Here is a 22,729-nt window from a genome sequence, read left to right on the forward strand (position 1 = left end):
TTTTGTTAAGCACTTACTATGTGCCAGGCACTGTACTAAGTGCTGGGGTAGATACAAGCTGATCAGATTGGACTTTTAGACTGTGAGCCCACTGTTGGGTAGGGACTGTCTCTATATGTTGCCAACTTGTACTTCCCAAGCGCTTAGTACAGTGCTCTGCACACAGTAAGTGCTCAATAAATACGATTGATTGATTGATTGATTGATTGGAAATAGTCCATGTCCCATATGAGACTCACAGTCTTAATCCTCATTTTACAGATGAGGTAACTGGGGCCCAGAGAAGTGAAGTGACTCACCCAAGGTCAAACAGTCAAACAATTGGCAGTGCCGGGATTATAACCTAGATCCTTCTAACTCCCAAGCCCATGCTGTATCCACTAGGCCACACTGCTTCTTGTTGGACAGGTGCTCTTGAATAGCATTAATGTTAATGATGAGGGTATTCATTCATATTTACTAGGTGCCAAGCACTGTGGTCAACACAGGATAACCAGATGGAACACTGTACTAAGCACTGGGATAGATGCAAGCTAATTAAGTTGGACACAGTCCCCGTTCCACATGGGGTTCACAATCAATCCCCATTTTACAGATGAGGGAACTGAGGCCCAGAAAAGTGAAGTGACTTACCCAAGGTCACACAGCAGACTGGTGGTGGAGCTGGGATTAGAACCCAGGTCCTTCTGACGCCCAGGCCGATACTCTATCCACTAGGCCGCACTGCTTAAACACTTAACAAATACAGATACACTTAACAAATGAGAAGCAGCGTGGCTCAGTAGAAACAGGCTTTGGAGTCAGAGATCATGGGTTCAAATCCTGGCTCTGCCACTTGTCAGCTGTGTGACTTTGGGCAAGTCACTTAACTTCTCTGTGCCTCAGTGACCTCATCTGTAAAATGGGGATTAAGACTGTGAGGCCCATGTGGGAGAAACTGATCACCTTGTAACCTCCCCAGCACTTAGAATAGTGCTTTGCACATAGTAAGCACTTAATAATGCCATTATTATTATTATTAAATACCATTGGAAAAAAACCCCCACAGTGCTAGTTCTCCCCACATCATCAATCGTATTTATTGAGCGCTTACTGTGTGCAGAGCACTGTACTAAGCACTTGGGAAGTACAAATTGGCAACATATAGAGACAGTCCCTACCCAACAGTGGGCTCACAGTCTAAAAGGGGGAGACAAAACCAAACATACTAACAAAATAAAATGAATAGAATAGATATGTACAAGCAAAATAAATAAATAAATAAATAGAGTAATAACTCTCAGGTCAAGAGGGAGGGATCTGCTTACCATTTTACCATCTCGGTCATTACCCCAGGGTCCAAACACATCGGTACTGGTGTTTTTCCACCACCCTGAGAGGGACAGCCAGAGGCATGGACAGCTGGATCTCGACGGGGCGTACCTGGCCGCCGTCGGCAATCTCATCGTGGTCACCGCCACTTATCGGGCCGGAGTGTTCGGGTTCCTGAGCACAGGTGAGCCGGGGGTCGGTCAGGGTGGTGGGCACAATTCCTGGGTACACAATCGCTCCTGAGCTGGGTGTTATATGAGGTCTTTGTATACAACAACACTACTGAGCTGGGTGTTACAGTGAGGTCTCCGTACATGAACACGGTGTACACAAGCACTGGTGAGCTGGATGGTAGGGTAAAATCTTTGAACTCAAAGGCTCAGACTCCGTGGAAATATATCTGGAGTCTGAGGATAGAACCAGGGTTACAGGCAAAAGAAAAACATACAACAAATCCCAAGGATACAGAATCTGTTGCCCCTGCCGCAAACAGACATGCCATGAATACGTCGTGTTCTCCCTCCATACTCGGAGACATTTTGAGAGCACTGTTTCAGAGGTCTTTGCTCCGTCCTCGAATCGGCTTCTGAATTCTTTTTTTCTCTCCGGCGCTTTAAAATCGGGGATCTGTTCCACGGTTCAAAGACGACACCTCAGACAGGCAAGGGCATTTCTGGAACCAGGTCAACCGGTAAGCTTTCCTCAGACAGCACTGATGAACAGGGGGACGATGTGTCTTACCTCCATTAGGACCTTTAAATAAAGATATGTTGCTTTAGCCAGGGAACTACTTATCCAGATTCCCTGTTATTTTGAAATCCACGTCCAGGGGAGGATCATCATCAGTGGTATTTATTGAGTGCCTACTGCATGCAGAGCAATGTACTTAAGCACTTAGGAGAGTACAACTGAGTTGATAGCCACATTCCCCACCCACGACGAGCGTAGAATCTAGAGGGGGAGAATAAACTAAACCGCATTAAGATCTCTCCCAGTGGAAAATCCTCAATTTTTCACTGGTTTATCTATCCTAAGAGCATTATTTTATTATCTTCTCTGTGGATCCTCTCAGCTGGAAAGAGAAACCGAGCATCCAGTGGGCCCCAAAAGCACCCAGGGGATGCGTCGGAAGTGCATGTCCGTCTCGAGTGGAGCCAGACATAGTCTGGGAAGATTCTGTCCCACTTCCCATCCCCGCTCCCAGCCACACACTCATTCGCCTTCCTACAGCTCCGCTGAAATTGACGTCTGGGTTGCCGGCCAAACGTTGCGGCTTTTTAAAGAAAGAGGGAGAACAGGCCAAAACATTCCTTTGCTCTAGCATCACCCGTTCGGACCTGACTGGGGTCTTCAGGAGGACGAGGCTAGCCCCTCGATTCTCGGTCTTACCAGAATCCCCCAGCACATTTGTGATGGATTCTCCCACTCCCAGACCCAGAAAGGTATTGGCTGCTCTTGGTTATGGTTTTTCCCCAGGCAGAATTAGAGACAATCATCCCCTTGCTTCCTAGACTGGTTTGGGGGTGAGTCAGCTGGGAAATGTCACTGTGGCAGTAGTGGTAGTGATAGTGCTATATATTGAACACCAACTGTGTGTCAGGCACTGTACTATGCACTTGGGAAAGTAATGATGGAATCTCCCTTGTGGGCAGGAAATGTGTCTAATAATATTAATGATGATGATGGTGATATTTGTTAAGCACTTAATATTTGTCAAGCACTGTTCTTAGCGCTGGGGTAGGTACACGCTAATCAGGTTGGACACAGTCCCTGTCCCACATGGGGCTCACAGTCTTAATCCCCATTTTACAGTTGAGGTAACTGAGGCCCAGAGAAGTGAAGCGACTTGCCCAAGGTCACACAACAGACAGGTGGCAGAGCCGGAATTAGAACCTAGGTCCTTCTGATTCCCAGGCCCGGGCTCTACCCTCTCAGTCATGCTGCTTCCCTACCAACTCTACTGAATTCTCCCAAGCGCTCAGTGAATATCACTGATTGACTGATTGTTCTGGCACCTGGAAAGCACTCAGCAAATACCATTGATTGATTGATTGATGGAAGGATAAGATCTTGCAAGGAAGAGTTGATAATAATAATAATAATAATAATAATAATAATGGCATTTATTAAGCACTTACTATGTGGAAAGCACTGTTCTAAGCGCTGGAGAGGTTACAAGGTGATCAGGTTGTCCCACAGTCTTAATCCCCATTTTACAGATGAGGTAACTGAGGCCCAGAGAAGTGAAGTGATTTGCCCAAAGTCACACAGCTGACAAGTGGTGGAGCTGGGATTTGAACCCGTGACCTCTGACTCCGAAGCCCGGGCTCTTTCCACTGAGCCACGCTGCTTCTCTAATGATAGTGATGATAGTACAAGAGTGGCTCGTTCATTGCCGCTCGCCCTCTTGCATCATGCCAGTTGTGTTCCCACTAGGGCGCAGAATGAGAAAAAGAAGGGCATCACTATGGAGCCATGGTTGTGTGTTTGTGTGCATGTATGTGTGTTTGTGCACGTGTATTTTGTCTACCTGGTTTTGCCTGGAGAGGAAGGGAGGAGGAAGTGGTGTGCTCTTGAGATAGCCAGATCTGTTTGATGTGGCTTGGCTACTTTATGCTTTTCTGAAAAAGTGCCTCCCCTAAAAAATGCATTGCTTACTGAATACCGCATTTAAACTTTGACTTGCATCTGCTCACCCTGTCAGGTTGCGGGCTCCGTGCCGTTTGACCAGACCCCTGGCCATGGCAAGCAGACGGATTAGGAATGAGCAGCGCAATTAGGGAGTGTTTCTGTTTTGGGAACTCCCAGTTCTGGCATCATGGTCTAGAAGCCCAGTCTGAAACTGTGGACCTTCAAGGGCAGCACCAGAACACCAACTTCTGTTTTGCACTGCCCTCATCTAGGGCTCTTGAACTCACCCTGCCGGGAACTCTAGAATTTCCCTGTGCCTGGAACTTTAAAAGTCCCCTTTGACTGGAATTCTAGAAGTCCCCTTTGGCTGGAATTCTAGAACTAATCCTTGGCCAGGAACACTAGAGCTAACCCTTCACTAGAGTGTTAGGACTCACCCCAGGCTGGGATGCTAAAATTCTCCCCGGGCCAGAATCGATCCCAGGATAAAACTGCCCCTAGGCTGGAACTCCAAAACTCATCCTTAGATCGATCTCCAGCTCTCACCCCCGGCCCATACTCTAGAACTCACCCTCAGCTGGACTTCTAGAATTTGTCCATCTTAATGAAGGGAACTGCAAGGAATCCAGAAAGGTGGGCCAATGGCTCACGTTGATGACTTTTCCATTCACACAGGGAGCAGTATACCTTAGAAGAAATCCTTTTCCTTGAAAATGTCCCCAGGTGGAAAAACCATTCATTTGGTAGTTGCTGTGGAAACTGGCAGTGCTTTCTGAATTCTGTGCATTAACTCTGGGTTTGGCTTTCTGAAGCGGTTTGCTCTGGTTCTGTCCTCTGGTCCTTGTGCCAGTTCCTGATCGTGACTTGTCCTTGACCCCAAAACAGCTAGTGCTGGGAGGCATTTATCCTCACTGTTTACCTCTCCCCCATCCCTCCCTCCCCTCCGGGACTCCCAGGCTCTGGGGAATTAGCGAGCCTCCCACTAGATTCCTTTTTTCAAACTGGTTTTGTCCCAAACTTCTTTTTCTGTTTCTTTATTCGCCGGGTCCCAGCCCAGGAAGAAAGTGACTCCACATCTCTCCATGACTTCACTCTGCCTAAGCCCCCTGTCTGCCCCTCCCCAGCTCATTCCATTTTGCCAGGCTTAGCCCCCCATCTCCCCACCTTGGGGGCGTTCCGCAAGCCGACACTTCCATTTCATCCACGGAAATGGACGTAAACTGTAAGACTGTTATGGGCAGGGATTGCCCCTTTTTATAGCTGTATTGTACTTTCCAAGTGCTCAGTACAGTGCTCTGCACACCGTAAGCACTCAATAAATACGATTGAATGAATGAATGAATGAATCCATCCTATCCACTCGCCCCATAGTTCTAGGTCTCCTTTCTCAGCACATGTCTCCTCTTTTCAATCCTCCAGTAGTACTTATTGAGAGCTCTACTGGGAGCCTTCTGGGAGCAGAGGTTGGTACTGGGCACCCCCATTATGGACACAGTGCTGTACTGGGCCTTCACTATGGGCAGAGGGCTGTAAAGGGCATCAGCTGGGTACAGAGCATTGTACTGAGTGTCCTCAAGGTGCAAAGCAGTGACCTTTTTTAAAAAAAAATAGTTTTTTAAGTGTCTATGTGCCTTGCATTGTGCTAAGCACTGGGGTAGATATAACATAGGTTTGGCACAGTCCATGTCCCACATGGAGCTCACAGTCTTAATCCCTATTTTACAGGTGAACTAACTGAGGCACAGAGAAGCAAAGTAACTTGTTCAAGGGCACAACAATAGATAAGTGGCAGAGCCAGGATTAGAACCCAGGTCCTTCCAACTCCCAAGCCCGTGCTCTTTCCACTAAAATATGCTGCAGCCCTGTTGTGGGGCAGAGCATTGTACAGGGAGCCTACTGTGGGCAGAGTACTGGGGTGGTGGAGTGAAGATTTCAGGCACCACTTTTCTCTACAGAAGCAGTGTGGCTCCGTGGAAAGAACGTGGGCTTTGGAGTCAGAGGTCAAGGGTTCAAATCCCGGCTCCACCACTTATCAGCTGTGTGACCTTGGGCAACTCACTAAACTTCTCTGTGCCTCAGTTACCTCATGTGTAAAATGGGGGATGAAGTCTGTAAGCCCCACATGGGACAACCTGATCACCATGTAACCTTCCCAGTGCTTAGAACGGTGCTTTGCACATAGTAAGAGCTTAATAAATGTCATTATTATTATTATTGTTATTATTATTATTATTATTATTATTATTATTATTATTATTATTATTATTATTATTATTACAGCCAGGAGGAAGGGAGAGGGGCAAGGTACAGTCTCAGACTGGGAAGACTCATCCCAATCAGTCAATTGTAATTATGGAGTGCTTATTGTGGGCAGAGCACTGTATTAAGCACTTGGAAGAGCCCAATATAACAGATGTATTCCCTACCCACAACGAGCTTAAAGTCTAATATAAATAAATAAATTACGTATATATACATAAGTGCTGTGGGGCTGGGAGAGAAGATGAATAAAGGGAGCAAATCAGAGCGACACAGACGGGAATAGAAAAAAAGGAAAAGAGGGCTTAGTCTGGGAAGGCCTCTTGGAGGAGAGGTGCCTTCAGTGAATCTTTGAAGGTGGGTGAGTAATTGTGTGTCAGATATGAAGAGGTAGGATGTTCCAGGCCAACGGCAGGACGTGGGCGAGAGGTCAGCGGTGACATAGACGAGACCGACGTACATTGTGTAGGTTGGCACTGAGGAGCGAAGGCTGCGGGCTGGGTTGGAGTAGTAGAGTTGTGAGGAGAGGTAGGAGGAGCCAAGGTGATTGAGCACTTTAAAGCCGATGGTAAGGAGTCCACTCCGAGGGAGGGAATCGTCCGGGTTCTGGGGTGGGGTCGGCCCAGCCCCACAGAGTTTGGCAGCAGGGTAAGGAGGCTCTTCTCACCCCCCACAGGTTCCGGCGTGGCCAGAGGGAACTGGGGGCTCCAGGACCAGGTGGCTGCCCTGCAGTGGGTGCAGGACCACATCGCCAACTTCGGCGGGGACCCAGGACGCGTGACCCTCGCGGCGGATCGGGGCGGGGCCGACGTGGCCAGCGTCCACTTGCTCTGGCCCAGGCCGGCTGACTCCAGACTCTTCAGGCGGGCCATCCTCATGGTGAGTCTCCTTTGGTCAACCTTCCAGCCTTCTTCTGGATAAATCAGATTGTATGATATAAGAATGTAATAACTGAGTAATTGAATGTAATCTACAGAACATGCAAATAATTATACAAGTAGAGGTAAGCATGAAAATGTTGAAGTGCAAAGAGTGACTGTTGTATTGAGGTCATTGGGATATGGGGAATTAAGTGGGGACCAGAAGAGCTGGGGTTTTATGAGGGCTTTGAAGATAGGCAGATGGATTTGGTGGGCTTAGTACAGTGTTTTGCACTCAGTAAGCACTCAATTGAATGAATGAATGAATGGTTGGGCTCAAGAGAAGGTGTTTTTGGCAGAGGGAACAAGTGTGAATGAGGGGTTGGAAGAGGACGATTTGAGCAAGATACAGTCCGAAGGTGAACTTGGGAAGTGCCAAAAGTGCGAGGAAAGAGAGCTGATATTTCCACGGGGGAGTGTTTCTGGAGGCCTTGAAGCCAGTTGTGAGGAGTTTGGCTTGAAGTGGAGAGGGATCTATGGCCACTGGAGGCTTCTGATCAGAGGGAATTTAAAGGTAAAAGAGTGTTGGAGTGCTCAAATCCCCACCCCGGGTGGCTGTTATCCTGTAGACTAAGATTGCGATTGTCAACCCCCGCAAAGCACCTCAAGAATAGTCGAAAATATGACCAGGGATATATTTCTCATGTGCAGGAAATTCGATTATCTCCTCGAATGAAAGGAAGTAAGGGTCCAATTAATAGAAAGCACTGGCTGAAAAAGCGTGGGAGCGGAGGCGGCTTTCCGTCTGAGCAGAAAGGAGACGTGGCTTCAGAAACTGCCTTGGAGTTGAGAGGCCAGTTGTCCTGCTGGAGCCGGCTGTTATTACAAAATCAGAGCCAGGCAGGATATCTAGATCTCCTTGGGTGATCTGTTAGTTGTTATTTGTGAATTCACCACCTTGCACAGGATCTGAATTCAGTCCAAATCATTTGCCCCATTCTCTTCTCCCAACATCATCTTTTCTTGTCCATTTTTGTTAGGAATGAATTTTCCCTCCTTCTCCTCCCACCATCTGGTCCAATTGTTCGCCAGGCAATTTAAATAGTCAATAGAGCATGGTCCTGGGAGTCAGAAGGACCTGGGTTCTAATTCCTGGCAAAATCACTTAACTTCTCTGTGCCACAGTTACCTCATCTGTGAAATGGGGATTAAGACTGTGACTATGTCCAACCAGATTTGATTAGCTTGTATTTACCCCAACACTTAGTATAGTGCCTGACACATAGTAAGCGCTTAACTAATACCATAGAAAAGAAGTTGTGAAAGCTGTTCCATATGGCAAGGGGTGAGTGTCACCATGGGATAGAATCATCTGCACCCAGGATCCTGGGAACACCATCCCCTGGCAGGAAACAGGAATTCAAAAACTAGAATTCCATAAGGAATTATTTAGGGAGAACTTCGATCTTGTTGAGGAATTCCACCCAGTAATTCCCATTTCCAAAGAGCGTTGTACTTGGTCTCAAATCAATACTCCGCCTTATCCATTGAACAGCCTGTTTTCCAACCATTCCTTCCAACAGCTAAGGGGAAGCCATTTGGAAGATAAAAGACTGTAACACTTTCATAGGTTAACAATTTTTAGAAAGCTCCAGGACTGAGCGATCTTTGGCTAGGAGCAAGTGGATATGGGAAAAGGATTATTGGATTGAAATACCAGTTTCTGACTGAGCTCAGGATGTCGATTCTAAGGTCTGTAAATGTGGCATTGTGGTTGGGGGTGGGGGGTTTGTGTTCTTAGTGCCCTCAAACAGTACAGTGAAAATGAAGGCTTTGAGAAACAGCATTTCGTAGTGGAAAGAGCACAGACCTGGGAATCAGAAGACTTAGGTTTTAATCCCGACTGCCAATTGCCTCTATGATCTTGGACAAGTAACTTAACTTCTCTGGGCCTCAGTTTTCTCATCTGTAAAATAAGCACCTGGTTCTCTTTTCTATTTAGACTCTTGAATCCCGTGTGAGACAGTGACTGTGTATGACCTGAGACAAGGACTGTGTCTGACCAGATTAAATTGTATCTACCCCCAGTGCTTAGAGCAGTGCTTGACACATAGTGAGTGCTTAACAAATACCATTATCATCATCATCACCGTTATTATTATGGAGCCAGCTAGTTTTGTTTGGAGAAAATGTTCACATCAAACATTTGGAGAGCATCAGTTCCATTCTGTGAAGGGGCTCTGGGAAGATCTGGGTAGTTTCTCAGCACAGCTGCAGGAGCTGTTTGTTGGCGGGGCAAAATGGGGAGGGCTCACCAGCTCTTCTTTTGTGGTGTCTGTTGGCAAGTTGAAGCCCCTCCCAGAAGCACAGGGGGGACAGATGTGATGGCCAAGAATCAATCATCTCTATGTCATTGCTTTTGTCCCTGTATCAGCTGGCTGGGGGGGCAGTGGAGGAGTGAGGGGGGCAGGACAGGGAAAGGGGCCTCCTTTTCCTGATAGAATTCTCTCCTGTCCAAGATCAGAACCAGCTAGGAAGTCTCCCAAGACAGGCAGCCACTAAATCCCTCACCAAATCCAGCTTGGGAATCTCCGTTTATGGGGCAGAATCTTTATTGTGTGGTGTCAATTCCATATGAATGCCCGGATGTGAGAGGGCAGCATGGTTTCCGATTGACTCAGCCTGTCCCCGGCATTCCGAAGGCATCGGTCACTGACCGGAACGGCATCAGTCACTAGCATACTGCATGAGCCACCGGGGAGGCAGAGGTCACTCGGCCCTGGGGTGGGAATCGACGCCTCCGTGTTGCAGTTGGGGTTTAAAGCTCTGACAGTTCTACAGTCTGCTGCTCTGAAACTGCTCTGTTAATACTCCGGTGGCTAAAATATGCGTAGGGTAAACATTCAGATGGTTGTGATCAGGAAAGAGACAGTGTGTGGGATGCGTATTCTCTGGGACTATGCAGGCAAGATCATTTGGTTGGCCATATGGCCAGTGAGGAGCTCTAGCTTAAAGGGTGCGGTACAGAGCGGTTCCCTCCCTAGCTAGGGTGGTCTTGGACAGTCATCACAGATGCCAGACAAGGGGGCTGTCGTGGTGCCACACTTGTTACACGGGAATGCTGTCAGAGCTGCCGTTTTGAAAAAGTGCAACTCCCTGACCCCACTCCAACTTCCACCAGAGTCTCTGCGTTTTATCCAAGATACGAGGTGGAGAAGAGAGGGTCATTCCCCAAACCAAGTCGGGAATGCTATTCAAATTACTGGGTCCTGGATCAGGTGTAGGCGAGGCATCGAGCTGCCTATGGGCATCTTAGTTGGGTCAGGCGGATAACTGACTTCTGCATCATTGGAAGTAAAATGGGAGGATTCGGAGTGTGTCATGGCTTCTCGCCCTCTCGCCCTCTGTGCCACGCCCCAGACGCCCTTAAACTTTTGCTTCCCATAGCCCTTTCTTATCACAGCTGTCAAAAGTTCCCCATCTTCCCCCGGCTCCCAGGGATCCCCTCTCCCCAGCATGCCCATGGTGCCAGCGCCATAAAGGAGGCTGGGTCGGAAGGCGTATCGGACATGTTTGTAAAGCTGAAACAAATAGGTGGTTGTTTCAGAAGAGTCATAGGTTCCACCGCCTCGACTACAGTCAAGGACTTCCTGTCCTCCCCGGCAACTCCCAGCTTGGGTCGGCCCAGAACTTTTCCCTTCTGCCTCCCGGGGGTGGGGGGTTCTCCACATTCCCAGAGTCTCTGGAGGGAAAAGCTTGGCCAAAGGGGTGGAAGCGCCCATCAGTAGTCTTGTTCTCCTGGGCCTCCTGGCCCAGTCGGGAGAGCGGGGTGGAGCCCGAGGAAGGCAGTGAGTCCCAGGAGGCCCCTGGGGCCAGTGAGTCCCTGGACACTGTAGTGGACCTGGCCCACCTGCCAAGTCACAGGTTGGCCTTCCTTCCTAATAGCCCCTCCTCCCTAAATTCACTGCAGTCAGCAACTTTGGAGAGAAACACAGAATAGCACCAATTTTATCAGTTGTGTTTTATTGAGACATTCTTCTCTTCCTCCTTCACATAGATAGATAGATATATATACACACACACTCACTCACACACACACACACACACACACACACACACACACACTCACTCACTCCTTATGAAACAACATCTGAGTCAATTATAAGTTAACACAGGGTCCTATCTACAGTGCGTGTCCAGGGGCGGAAAGGAAAGTTTCCTTTGTGAGACAACATCCTCTAGATTAAAAGCTCGTTGTGGGCAGGGAACGCATCTACCAACTCTGATATATTGTACTCGCCCAAGCGCTCTGCTCACAGTCAGCTCTCAATAAATATGATTGATTGAATACCCAGGCATTGGGGGGACACCAGCCTCAAGTTATCTCGTAACATGCTGTGGGGCAGGTGAGGCCCTGGGCAGACCCAGAGGCCCCCGGCTCCCATGCTCCCTGTGGTCAGTCCTCCCAGGACGGCGGGGTGAAGATGGCACTCTTGCGCTTGCTGCCCATATACACCAGCGAGCGGCTCTTCTTCTTTCGCTCGCTGCCAAAGGGAGAACTGTCTTCCCCGGCCACGGACAGATAAGAGGCGATGCTCTCCCGGAGTCCGAAGCTCAGCAGGGAGTCGTCCATCTCCAGGGAACTCAGGGCTTCCATCTCACTGGGCTGCCGCTTGCTGGAGGAGGGAGGGAAAGAAGGAGAGAGGGAGGGCGGGGGAAAGCTGGCTTAGCCTCTGCCCCGTTCAGCTAGCCCGAGAGCACCGCGACGCAGGGGGGATGATCTTTCATGGCCTAGTGGAAAGAGTATGAAACTGGGGGGTCAGAGGACCTGGGTTCTAATCCCGGTTCCGCCGCTTGTCTACTGTGTAACCTTGGGCAAGTCGCTTCGTTTATCTGTGCCTCATTTACCTCATTTGTAAAATGGGGACAAAGACACTGAGCCCTAGGTGGGACAGGGCCTGTTTCTGACCCGATTATCTTGTACGGACCCCGGCACTTAGTACAGTGTCTGACACGTAGTAAGTGCTTAACAAGTACCATAATTATGAGTTATTATTCCTCCAGTGGGAGCCCTCAGGGTTGCCATTGGCTTGGACTGGCCTGCCCTAGGAGAAGCAGCGAGGCCTAATGGAAGGGGCACGGTACTGGGAGCCAGGAGAAATCAAGGCCAGCAATGTAGGAAAAGTGACTGCAGAAAGGCCCCCTAAAGACTGGCTTCCAAGTGTGGACAGTGTTCTGAGTTGGAAACCGTCAGTTGGCTCCGTTACAAGGAGGACTACCACATCTGGGCCACCCAGTTAGCTGGACCATTAGCATCTCTAGAGAGCAGCCGGTGTCTCTAATATCAGGGTGGCCGGACATCGGGAACATCCTGGATAAAACCTGGGGAGGGCGGGGAAGGGTACCTCTGCACACTTCTCCAGTTGAAATGTTTCTGGCGCATCACGACCGGTGAGCTATGACTTTTGACTCCATTGGGATTGGTGCATTGAGTCAGGCAGGGAGTGGTCAGGACACAGCAGAGGCCGTCGGCCACCTCTGATAGGAGAAACACACACATACACACACACACAGACATACACAAACAGTCAGAGAGGCAGCATGGCCTAGTGGAAACGGCACTGGCCTGGAAGTTGGCAAGTTCACCACTTGCCTGCAGTGTGAACTTGAGCAAGTTGCTTAACTTTTCTGCGCCTCCATTTCCTCATCTGTAAAATGGAGATTTAATACCTGTTCTCCCTCCTCCTTAGGCTGTGAGTCCTATAGGGGACAGGGACTATGTCTGATCTGATCATCTTGTATCTACCCCAGCGCTTTTTTTTTATGGGATTTGTTAAGCACTTACTATATATCCAACACTCTTCTAAGTGCTGTTTAGGTACACAGACACAGTCCCTGCCCCTCATGGGGCTCGCAGTCTACGTAGCAGTGTTTGGCACATGGTTAAGCGCTTCACAAAAACCACAGATATTAATCAATGAATTAACCAGTGACATTTATCGAGCACCTTCTAAGTGCTAGGCATAGGACCAAGTGCTTGGGAGAGTGCAATAATGGCAAGATACACGTTAGCTGCCCTTAAGAAGCCTTGCAGTCAAGGGGTGGGTAGAGACCCGAATCATTTACAGACAGTGAAAGCCCGTCCGTGATATTTATTATGCCTCTATGGAATGTAAATCCCTGTACTATGAGCCTGGGAAGGGACCCCTGAAGAATGGGGATTTTTGTCAGTGTTGGTGAATGGCTGAGGCTGTGATTTGTGCTTTGGATTAGTGAAGATGTCGCCTCTGCTTCCAGCTAGCCGCGTGGGCTTCTTGGAGCTGGGCCAGCTGAGAAGTAGCAGAGACCAGGGGTGGAGACCTCGTGTCTCTGCTTCACTGGGAAAGTCGACAGCAGGAGGGAGTCAAGGGTGGTTGAAGCCCTGCTGGGTGCTATTATAAAGAGAAATGTCTCATGTATTCTGTTTATCAGACACGTGTGAGGGTCTCTCGTGACGAACCTCTGGACCTCCCAACCATTCAATCAGTGGTATTTGTGCAGCACTTATGTACTAAGCACTTAGGCGAATACAATGCACCCGAGGCGGTTGACACGTTCATCTCACCACCGAGTGGGCATTTAAAAATGATCTCCCATCCTTAAAAATTGGGGTGACTTATGTGAAGCCTTAATGCAAAGGAGACAGATTGAGTTACCACCTGTTCGGTACCTGTGGACTCTCTTCCAGGCAAAATAACCCGTACTTGGCAGTGATGTCTGAGAGTGCAATGTTAACTGAGTGTGCAGTGACATTTGAGTGTGCAAATCACAACGGGCCTTTTCCTGCTCTAAATCCTGTACCTAAACCTAAGCCACCACTGCATTCTCCCACTTCCATGATAGATCTGACTGTACGTGTTTCTCTTCTTACCATTTACCGAGCTCTTCCCGGAACCCCCGGCTATATGTGAACCACTTAGACCCAGATCTGTGGGCACAGGTTGCCGTAGCCTTGGCTTTTGGGTTTTCTTTCTGGATGAGGCTAGACCGAAACCAAGCTAGCGGGCACTGGCTCCTTGAAGGATCCATGCCCACTGGGGCCATGGTTGGGGAAGGTACGTTATGTGCTTAATACAGTGCTTTGCACACAGTACGCGCTCAATAAATGCAATCGAATGAATGAATGATCGGTCCCTCACTGAGAAGGGAAACTGCCGCTTCCGTGTAATTAGAAATGGAGGGGAAACCTGGGTCACTGGTAGGTGGATTAGACAGGCCAGCCAAGAAGAACATCAGATCCAACAAACTCACATCCTGCCGGAGACCCGGGCCGGGATGAGAGAAGGGATCTCAGGGAGCCTCAACAGCCTCCGAAGAGAATTAGAGCAAGTCATCTAGAACCCGAAATTCTCGAAGATTCCAGATACCAAAATTCCAGATTCGGGTGGAAAGGCCAGTCATTAAATAAGTCACAGGGGATATGGCTGACAGTCTTAGTTATTCCCCTTTTTTTCAGGCATTTTAGGTGATTAGATCATTTGATTCTGCTTGTTTTCTTTTCAAACACTTGTCAGGTTTTCCTTAGGGAAAACCTGTTTTTGGAGAAAGCTGGCAATGGGTTTGCCAAGGGTTTTGGAGTTTTTTTCTAACCGTTTGCCTCATCTTTTTCACCCAACTGCAAGCTGACAGTGCCCTGTGCTCAAAAAATAGCATAGATTGATTGTTACAGTGCCCGGAACAATGCGCATTTACCCCCCGGCCCTGGAAAAACCCAGCACCCCCTCACTGAGGTATCAGCATCCCATGCATCTTTGTTGACAAATCTTGCCAGGCTAGCCCTTACCTGCTTTTCAATTAGGTTTTAACTATGCAAATCCTGGGGTTTCCCCACCCTCTGATGATTGCTATTAATTGACACTCCACAAGCATCTCTGCCTAGAAGACAGGGCAATTGGTTGCTCCTGGACTCTCCTTCCTCTTTCATTTTCAGCTTATTTCGACAGTCTGTGACTGTGACTACAACCCTGTGCTATCCGCCACATTTTCAATTGGTTTGTGGCACAGCCGGGCTAGCTGAGAGCCTAAGACATCTTAGTAGGGGAATGTGTCCATTTGTTGTTGCATTGTGCGCTCCCAAGCACTCAGTACAGTGTCTAGGCACAGTAAGTGCTCAATAAATACAGTTGACTGACTGTTTCCTTCTCAAGGGGTCATCTGCTGTTCCATCACCACCTCCAAGGTCCCCTATCTCCCCAGGACTCCCATTCTCCTTTAGGACATTTTAACATGCCTAGGAATGGGAAGAGAAGTGCCAAGGACATAATTGGCACTTAGAGAAGCAGCGTGGCTCAGTGACCAGTGGCACGGGCTTTGGAGTCAGAGGTCGTGGGTTCAAGTCCTGCCTCTGCCACTCGTCAGCTGTGTGACTTTGGACAAGGCACTTAACTTCTCTGTTCCTCAGTTACCTCATCTGTAAAATGGGGATTAAGACTGTGAGCCCCCTGTGGGACAACCTGATCACCTTGTAACCACCCCAGCATTTAGAACAGTGTTTTGCACATAGTAAGCGCTTAATAAATGCCATCATCATTATTATTATAAGGTGATGGACCTGTTTTCAAATTATTGACCCATTTCCTCTACCCGGGGGGAGACCCAGAGACCAGGAGCAAGGTACCTGGGGAAGTTAGAGGTGTGGGTTAAGAAACAGGACTTGCCGATGCTCTGGATAATCCAAAAGCAGAAATGTGAAACTTGGCTAATCTGCCAATGGAGAATTAAAGCTTTGGGATAATCCACATTAGAGAAGGGAGACACGAGGGTGCTTGAGGGCAATTCTGTCCCTTTCCCGGTTTATTTTCTCTTGACAGCTTCCTCCCTGGACGGTCAATTAGAGTCAAAAAGAAAAGCATTTCTTAAAATGCAGATGCACCCTGGGAGGGGTAAAGAAAGCAGCTGCCTTTCCAGTTCTGAACTGGGGCCCCGTGGTCTGTCTGTTATGGAGAATTCAGCAGTTTCTTGACCTAAAGGAAATCCCCTGGGCCCAGCCGGAACTCGGGCGGATGAGAGAACGCCTCTTGGCTTGACCCCGTGTCCCAGATAAATTTTGGGACATTCTTGTTGGAGAGCCAAACCAGCAGAAATTACCTGATCTTCCCTCAGATGCCTCCACCCCGGCCCCCACCCACTTAGCTTCCCTGTCCAATTCTAGGAGATTCTGCTCCCACAGGCTCCTTCCTTCTTCCATAGCTGGAATTTCCCCCCCGGGGGGCCAGGAGACCCTTTCTTCCCTTCTCACAGCTGGCCTGGTCCCTCCAGCCTCTCAAGCCCTAACCCTCCGGCCCGTACCTCCAACCAATCAATCGATACTATTTATTGCTCTATACCATGTTCAGAGCACTTTACTGAGTGCTCGGGAGAGTCCAGTAGAGTTAGTAGGCACTATCCCTGCCCTCAAGGAGCTCACAGTCTCCTAAGTGCAAAGCAATGTGCTAAACCCTGGGGAGAGTGCAGTAAAGCAGACAAGATCCCTGCCCTCAAGGGGCTTAGAGTCTATTGTGTGCAGAGAACTGTAAACAGCCCTGGGGAGAGTTCAGAATTAGCAGACACCATCCCTGCCCTCAAATAATTTATAGAGAAACAACAGGGCAGAGTGGATAGAACACAGGCCCGGGAGTCAGAAGGTCATGGGTTCTAATTCCGGCTCTGCCACTAGTCTTCTGTGACCTTGGGCAAGTCACTTCACTTCTCTGTGCCTCATCTGCAAAATGGGGATTGAGACTGTGAGCTCCATGTGGGACAGGGACTGTGTCCAACCTGATTTGCTTGTATTCACCCCAGTGCTTAGTGCACTGCCTGGCACACAGTAAACCCTTAAAAATACCATAATTATAATTATTATTATTATTATAATGTAGCAGGGAAGACAGCCATAAAATCAATCCTAGGTAGGAGTTTGTGTCTCAGGCCTGTCCCTCCAACATCTTTTTGTCTTCTTCAGCCTCTTCCCCACTGATCTTCCTCCTCCTTCCCCTTTCCTCTCTCACCCCCTGATCCTGACTTTCCCATGGTCCCCCTCACAATTTCCCTTGGCCTCTGGCTCTTGTGCCATGATGACCCAGGTGGTCCCGGCTTCTACTTTCTAGAGCCAGAAAACTCTCGTTTATCCGCGCTGCTAATTCTCCATAATGATTTTTCACTCACAGTTTCAAGTCTCTGTGTAAATCTAACACTGTCTGCTTGTTATCTGGTTCTGTGTTCTCTAATTCCCTCAGAAGGTGAGCCAGAGAATTAAGAGTTTACATCTGCTGGCCCCCGTAACTGGAGCGAATGTCTCAAGTGCTCAACATCTTCCATCAGAATAGCTCAACGACTGTTGTTGTGAGCTTTATGGGGAGCAAAGGCTGTATTTGAGGTGCACCACCTTTTCCTGCAGACGGGAAGAACAGCTGGGATTCCTCTAAACTGTAAGCTCATTGTGGGAAGGAACCTGTCTACCAGCTCTGTGGTATTATACTCTCCCATGCGCTTAGTACAGTGCTCTAAGCACAGTAAGCGCTCAGTAAATACCTTAGATTCCAGTGGCTCTGCCAGAGGCTACAGGAGCCTCCTGGGGATGCTTAGACGTTAGGCATCTGGGTGGGCGGGGCCGAGTTGGGGGATGGAAGAGGGGGCTGGGTTGGGCTGGAAGTCGATGGAGAAAGTCATCATCATCAATCGTATTTATTGAGCGCTTACTGTGTGCAGAGGACTGTACTAAGCGCTTGGGAAGTACAAGTTGGCAACATATAGAGACAGTCCCTACCCAACAGTGGGCTAACAGTCTAAAAGAAAGTCGACACTGTGATGTCGACCTCACTCCCTAAACTGGCCCGGGCCATGGTCTGCCCTCCAGATCTTACCGGAATAGTGATTCACGAGGTCCTCGAGGCACTGGAAGGTGAGCCGCGGAGAGATGTAGTACCAGTTGTTCGGCAAGCGGAAGATGCGGTAATGTTTCACTTGTCTGTGTCTCACTGACAGTGAGTAGGAACCTGCAGAGGGGAGGAGGCGGCGTTAGGAGCAGGAACGTGACCTAGTGGAAAGAGCAGGAGACTGGCAGCCAGGAGCCTCTGCCACTTGCCCGCTCTGTGGTCTTTGGTACACATGCTTAACCTCTCAGGGACTCAGTTTCCCCTTCTGTAAAATGGGGACAAAATTCCTCTTCTCCCACTTGGACGATGAATCCCGTGTAGGGGAGGTACTATGTTCTATCTGACTGTATTGTACATACCTTAATGTTCAGCACAGTGCTGGGTGCATAGTAAACACTCAGTACTACGATTGTTGTTATTATTATCGGTTGGATTTGATTTGGACCATGCCTGAGGAACGTAAGCTTGTGGCGGTATTTAATAATAATAATAATGATGGCATTTATTAAGCACCTACTATGTGCAAAGCACTGTTCTAATCACTGGGGAGGTTACAAGATGATCAGGTTGACCCACGGGGGGCTCACAGTCTTAATCCCCATTTTACAGATGAGGTAACTGAGGCCCAGAGAAGTTGAGTGACTTGCCCAAAGTCACACAGCTGACAACTGTTGGAGCCGGGATTTGAAACCCTGACCTCTGACTCCAAAGCCCGGGCTCTTGCCACTGAGCCACGCTGCTTTTCACTGGGATTCCATCCGGCGGGGCCTGCTGAAATGTGATGGACTTCTGGTTCGGGGGTGATTCCAAGCTCCTTGAGGGCAGGGATCAGTTCTACCAACTCTGTCATATTGCCGTCTCCCAATTGCTTAGTTCAGTGCTCTGCGCACAGTAAGTGCTCAATAATTACCACTGATTAAGGGACTGATTGGAGTGGTTTGCTTAGGGAATCAAGTGGCATCGTTTAATGAGGAGGTCCTGAGTAGGCAGAGAACATCGAATAAGAAGGCAAGGGTCTGGAGGCAGACCCGGTCTTCTTCCAGTTTCCGGCTGCTCTTCTTAAGCCAAAATACGTTGGCCTTGGAGGTAGAATATTTCCTGCACTTCCCCTGATAGGGAAAGAAGGTGGAATGGCAGCAACAGGGATTTAAGTTAGACCCAGGGGAGAACTTCCGGGCAGTAGGAGGAATCAAACCTGAGGATGAGTTCTGGAGGGAGGCTGGGAAACAGGATCTCGGTCTGTCCGGTGGTGTTCACTGAAAACCGCTTAGGCAAGCTTCTTTACAAATGGCCCCCACTCTGCCCATCCTCAGAGACCTTCTGAAATCCCACCTCCTCGAGGTGATGAACTTTGCTTCTCCCCAAGTCCCAATCTCTCTGCTCCCTCTTCCGCGCCTTTACACTCACTGCTTCTCGATTGCCTTTTTGTGCGTGTCTTTTTGCATTCCTGTTTGAACCCTTCTTCCTCCTCTTTGAAAGTGGTATCCATCTCACCCCCTCGATTGTAATCTCCTGGTGAGAGGCCACGGAGGTCTCCTTTCTTCCTCCACTCACCACTTGGGTGAAGGAGCCGTCTGTGAGCTGAACACAGTGCTCATTGCTTGTCTAAGTACAAGAGACCCAAGCCCTGGCTTTGGGGAGCTTCCAATCTAATGGGGGATAGGAGTATGGGGGAAAGGGGTCCTGGTTTATTCTGGCCAAAGATACCTCAGTGGTCTGGGGGATCGTCTTTTCCAAAATACTCATCCACCCTGTTTAATTGCTCATCCAAGCCCCCTGTTGCATTGTAGCCTTCCATCCAGCTCTCCATATTCACCTTGAACCCTAGTGATCAGCGTCAGAGAAACAAAGAAATGGAAACATTTCTAGTGGCCAGGTACTAGTGTACTGTATATTGTAAGCCAGACTGTACGCTCCTTGTGGACAGGGAACAACTCTGTTATATTATGCCCTCCCAGTGCTTAGTACGGTGCTCTGCACACAGTAAGCGCTCAATAAATATGATTGATTGATCGATAGTAGCAGCTTGGTGGAAAAAGCAGGGGCCTGGGAATCAGAGGACTTTGGGTTCTAATCTCGGCTCTGCCGCCTGTCTACCGTGTGACCTTGGGTAAGTCACTTCACCTGTGTGTGCCTCACGTTCCTCAACAGTAGAATGGGGATTTAATACATGTTCTCCCTCCTACTTAGACTGTGAGCTCCACGTGGGACAGAGACTGTGTCTGACTTGATTAACTCGAATGTACCCCAGCACTTAGAACAGCATTTGACATGTAGTAAGCGCTTAACAAATACCATAATTGTTACTAGTCAGTTGGCTAGTCAATTGTATTAATTGCGCACTTGCCCTAGGCAGAGCACTGTATTAAGCACTTGGGAGAGCACACTATAACAATATAACAAACACATTCCCTGCCCACAGTGAGCTATTGTCATTATTATTACTATTATTATTATCATAGTGGTAGTGGTCTTTGCTTAAGCAGAGAAGCAGCGTGGCTCAGTGGAAAGAGCCCGGGCTTTGGAGTCAGAGGTCATGGGTTCAAATCCTGACTCTGCCACTTGTCAGTTTTGTAACTTTGGGCAAGTCACTTAACTTCTCTGTGCCTCAGTTACCTCATCTGTAAAATGGGGATTAAGATTGTGAGCCCCACATGGGACAACCTGATCACCTTGTAACCTCCCCAGCGCTTAGAACAGTGCTTTGCACATAGTAAGTGCTTAATAAATGCCATCATTATTATTATAAGCTCCCCCTGAGCACTTTGCACTGTACTAAGCGTGTGGGAAAGTACAACCAAAGCATAAGGCCTGTTCCCCGCCCACAAGGCACTTACACTCTAACGGGAGTAACTAGACTGTGAGCCCACTCTTCTAGATTGTGAGCCCACTGTTGGGTAGGGACTGTCTCTATATGTTGCCAACTTGTACTTCCCAAGCGCTTAGTACAGTGCTTTGCACACAGTAAGCGCTCAATAAATACAATTGAATGAATGAATGAATGAACCCAAAAATGGCAGTGACGCCCAGCCTAAGGTAAAGGCTGGATCTGAATTTGAGTCCCAGGACGAACCTCAGTGCGGGCGGCTCCTCTGGGGATCTCTTTTCGTCTTGCATCACCTAAACCAGGGGCCGGTGAGGCAAAGGCACGGACTATTTATAGCTCCACACCTGTTCTACATCTGCTCCCCATTGCGGGGGTTCGGGCCTTGCTACTCATTGGTTGACTGAGGAAAGCAGGATGCCAGCCCTACTCTTTGATAAAATCAGCTTCGGTGTATGAGTCTTCATACGCTTGCTAGGTTGAAAAGCAAGAACCATCCCCCAGTAACAAGTGGACTCCAAAGGAGTTCCCGCGATGAATCAGGATGAATTGCCCGTAGTCTGTTTCAAGCTATTTCGCTGCCATCCTGGGCTCGTTCGCTGGAATGTTCCAGGGACCGTGGCAGAACCATCCCAGGTCTTCCCCACAGAGAAGGCCCAGTCATCTCCGGTGGGACTTTTAGAGTCTGAGAGCCACAGTCGTTCATTTGAGAGTCAAATTCATCTGAGTCATTTCTGAATTTCCCAGATGAAAACCATCCCAGAAACAAGCTATTTCACTGCCATCCTGGGCTCGTTCGCTGGAATGTTCCAAGGACCGTGGCAGAACCATCCCAGGTCTTCCCCACAGAGAAAGCCCAGTCATCTCCGGTGGGACTTTTAGAGTCTGAGAGCCACAGTCGTTCATTTGAGAGTCAAATTCATCTGAGTCATTTCTGAATTTCCCAGATGAAAACCATCCCAGAAACAATACAGCGTTCTGGCTGTTGCAGTAGGTCTTCTCAGATGCTTTTTGTTTTGGCTCCCAAATTGTTCTATTCTCCCACCTTCCTGGGCAGGAAGAGGGCAGAGCTTGTTGGGAGCTGGGATCGGCAGGGATCTTCACTGGGGTGTTCCTAGACTAAGGACGTTGTCTTTGTTTCTCAGCCGACAGGGCTACCTGCCCTGAGACACAGTTGCCTGACCATGAGAAGCAGAAGCCGCAGGCTTTAGACACGCAATATGAGTTAATCTTAACTAGAACCACCGCGTTGATAAGTGTCTCCTTTGCCTAGAGCTTCTTAATGTTTCCGTTTGCTTGATGCCCTGGTGGGCCTGATCAGACAGCACGCTTGTCAGTTTGAAAATAGAGCCGGAAAAATACACCAAGGAGCTGGCCCTTTTCCAGATCCCTAGTTTTTCCCAGGAGCCTGGGCAGGAAACTATCAGAAGGTGACAGTTCACTCCCCATTCAGATAGAAAGAGCAGAAAGACAAACCGACAGGGATTTGAGGAGACCTGGAGCCAAACACAGAGAGAATGGTGTAGACTAGCTGTGGAAAGTCGGGATTGAGGGCAAGGGCTTGTGAGAGGGTTCCTTCCTGATCTGGAAAATCATCCAGGCAGGCAGCCTTGTCTTCCGACTGGAATTACTTCAAACCCTCTACCAATGGAGGCTACTTCTCTCACTCTACCAAGCGCCTCCACCCTTTTCCTTCTTCTGCTTCTTTCTCCCCTTTCCCTTTCCCCTTCTCCTCTCCTCAGATGTGCTAAAGAGAGAGAGCTGGAGCTAAAGACAACATGTTTAAGAGTAAAATCCAATTCTCAACAGATTGCAACTGTCCTTTTCACTTCTGTACCCCTCCCTGTCTTTCTTCTCCTCATCGTAGTATTTATTGAGCATCTCCTATGGGCAGGCCTCTATACTGGGTACCTCTTTCAGGCAGAGTGCTATACTTGGTGCCCCTCTGTGGG

At 48.7% G+C, this 22,729-nt stretch overlaps 2 protein-coding genes across 2 annotated transcripts in view; one reads left to right on the top strand and one right to left on the bottom strand.

Moving 5' to 3' along the window:
• TG (thyroglobulin) overlaps positions 1-22,729 on the top strand; it is a 163,035-nt gene that overhangs the window by 89,396 nt on the left and 50,910 nt on the right. Inside the window, exons 41-42 of the mRNA XM_038760069.1 lie at positions 1,336-1,495; positions 6,878-7,080. Of these exons, the coding sequence (XP_038615997.1) occupies positions 1,336-1,495; positions 6,878-7,080 (363 nt within the window). The remainder of the gene's footprint in view (positions 1-1,335; positions 1,496-6,877; positions 7,081-22,729) is intronic.
• The window catches only part of SLA (Src like adaptor), a 34,410-nt gene continuing 22,840 nt past the window's right edge, over positions 11,160-22,729 (bottom strand). Inside the window, exons 6-8 of the mRNA XM_038760582.1 lie at positions 17,942-18,073; positions 12,467-12,599; positions 11,160-11,737 (exon numbers count right to left, since the gene is read on the bottom strand). Coding sequence (XP_038616510.1) covers positions 11,518-11,737; positions 12,467-12,599; positions 17,942-18,073 — 485 coding nt within the window. The 3' untranslated portion in view covers positions 11,160-11,517. The remainder of the gene's footprint in view (positions 11,738-12,466; positions 12,600-17,941; positions 18,074-22,729) is intronic.

The sequence above is a fragment of the Tachyglossus aculeatus genome, chromosome 18 (genome assembly GCF_015852505.1).
Source record: "Tachyglossus aculeatus isolate mTacAcu1 chromosome 18, mTacAcu1.pri, whole genome shotgun sequence".
In the NCBI taxonomy this organism is placed as follows: domain Eukaryota; kingdom Metazoa; phylum Chordata; class Mammalia; order Monotremata; family Tachyglossidae; genus Tachyglossus; species Tachyglossus aculeatus.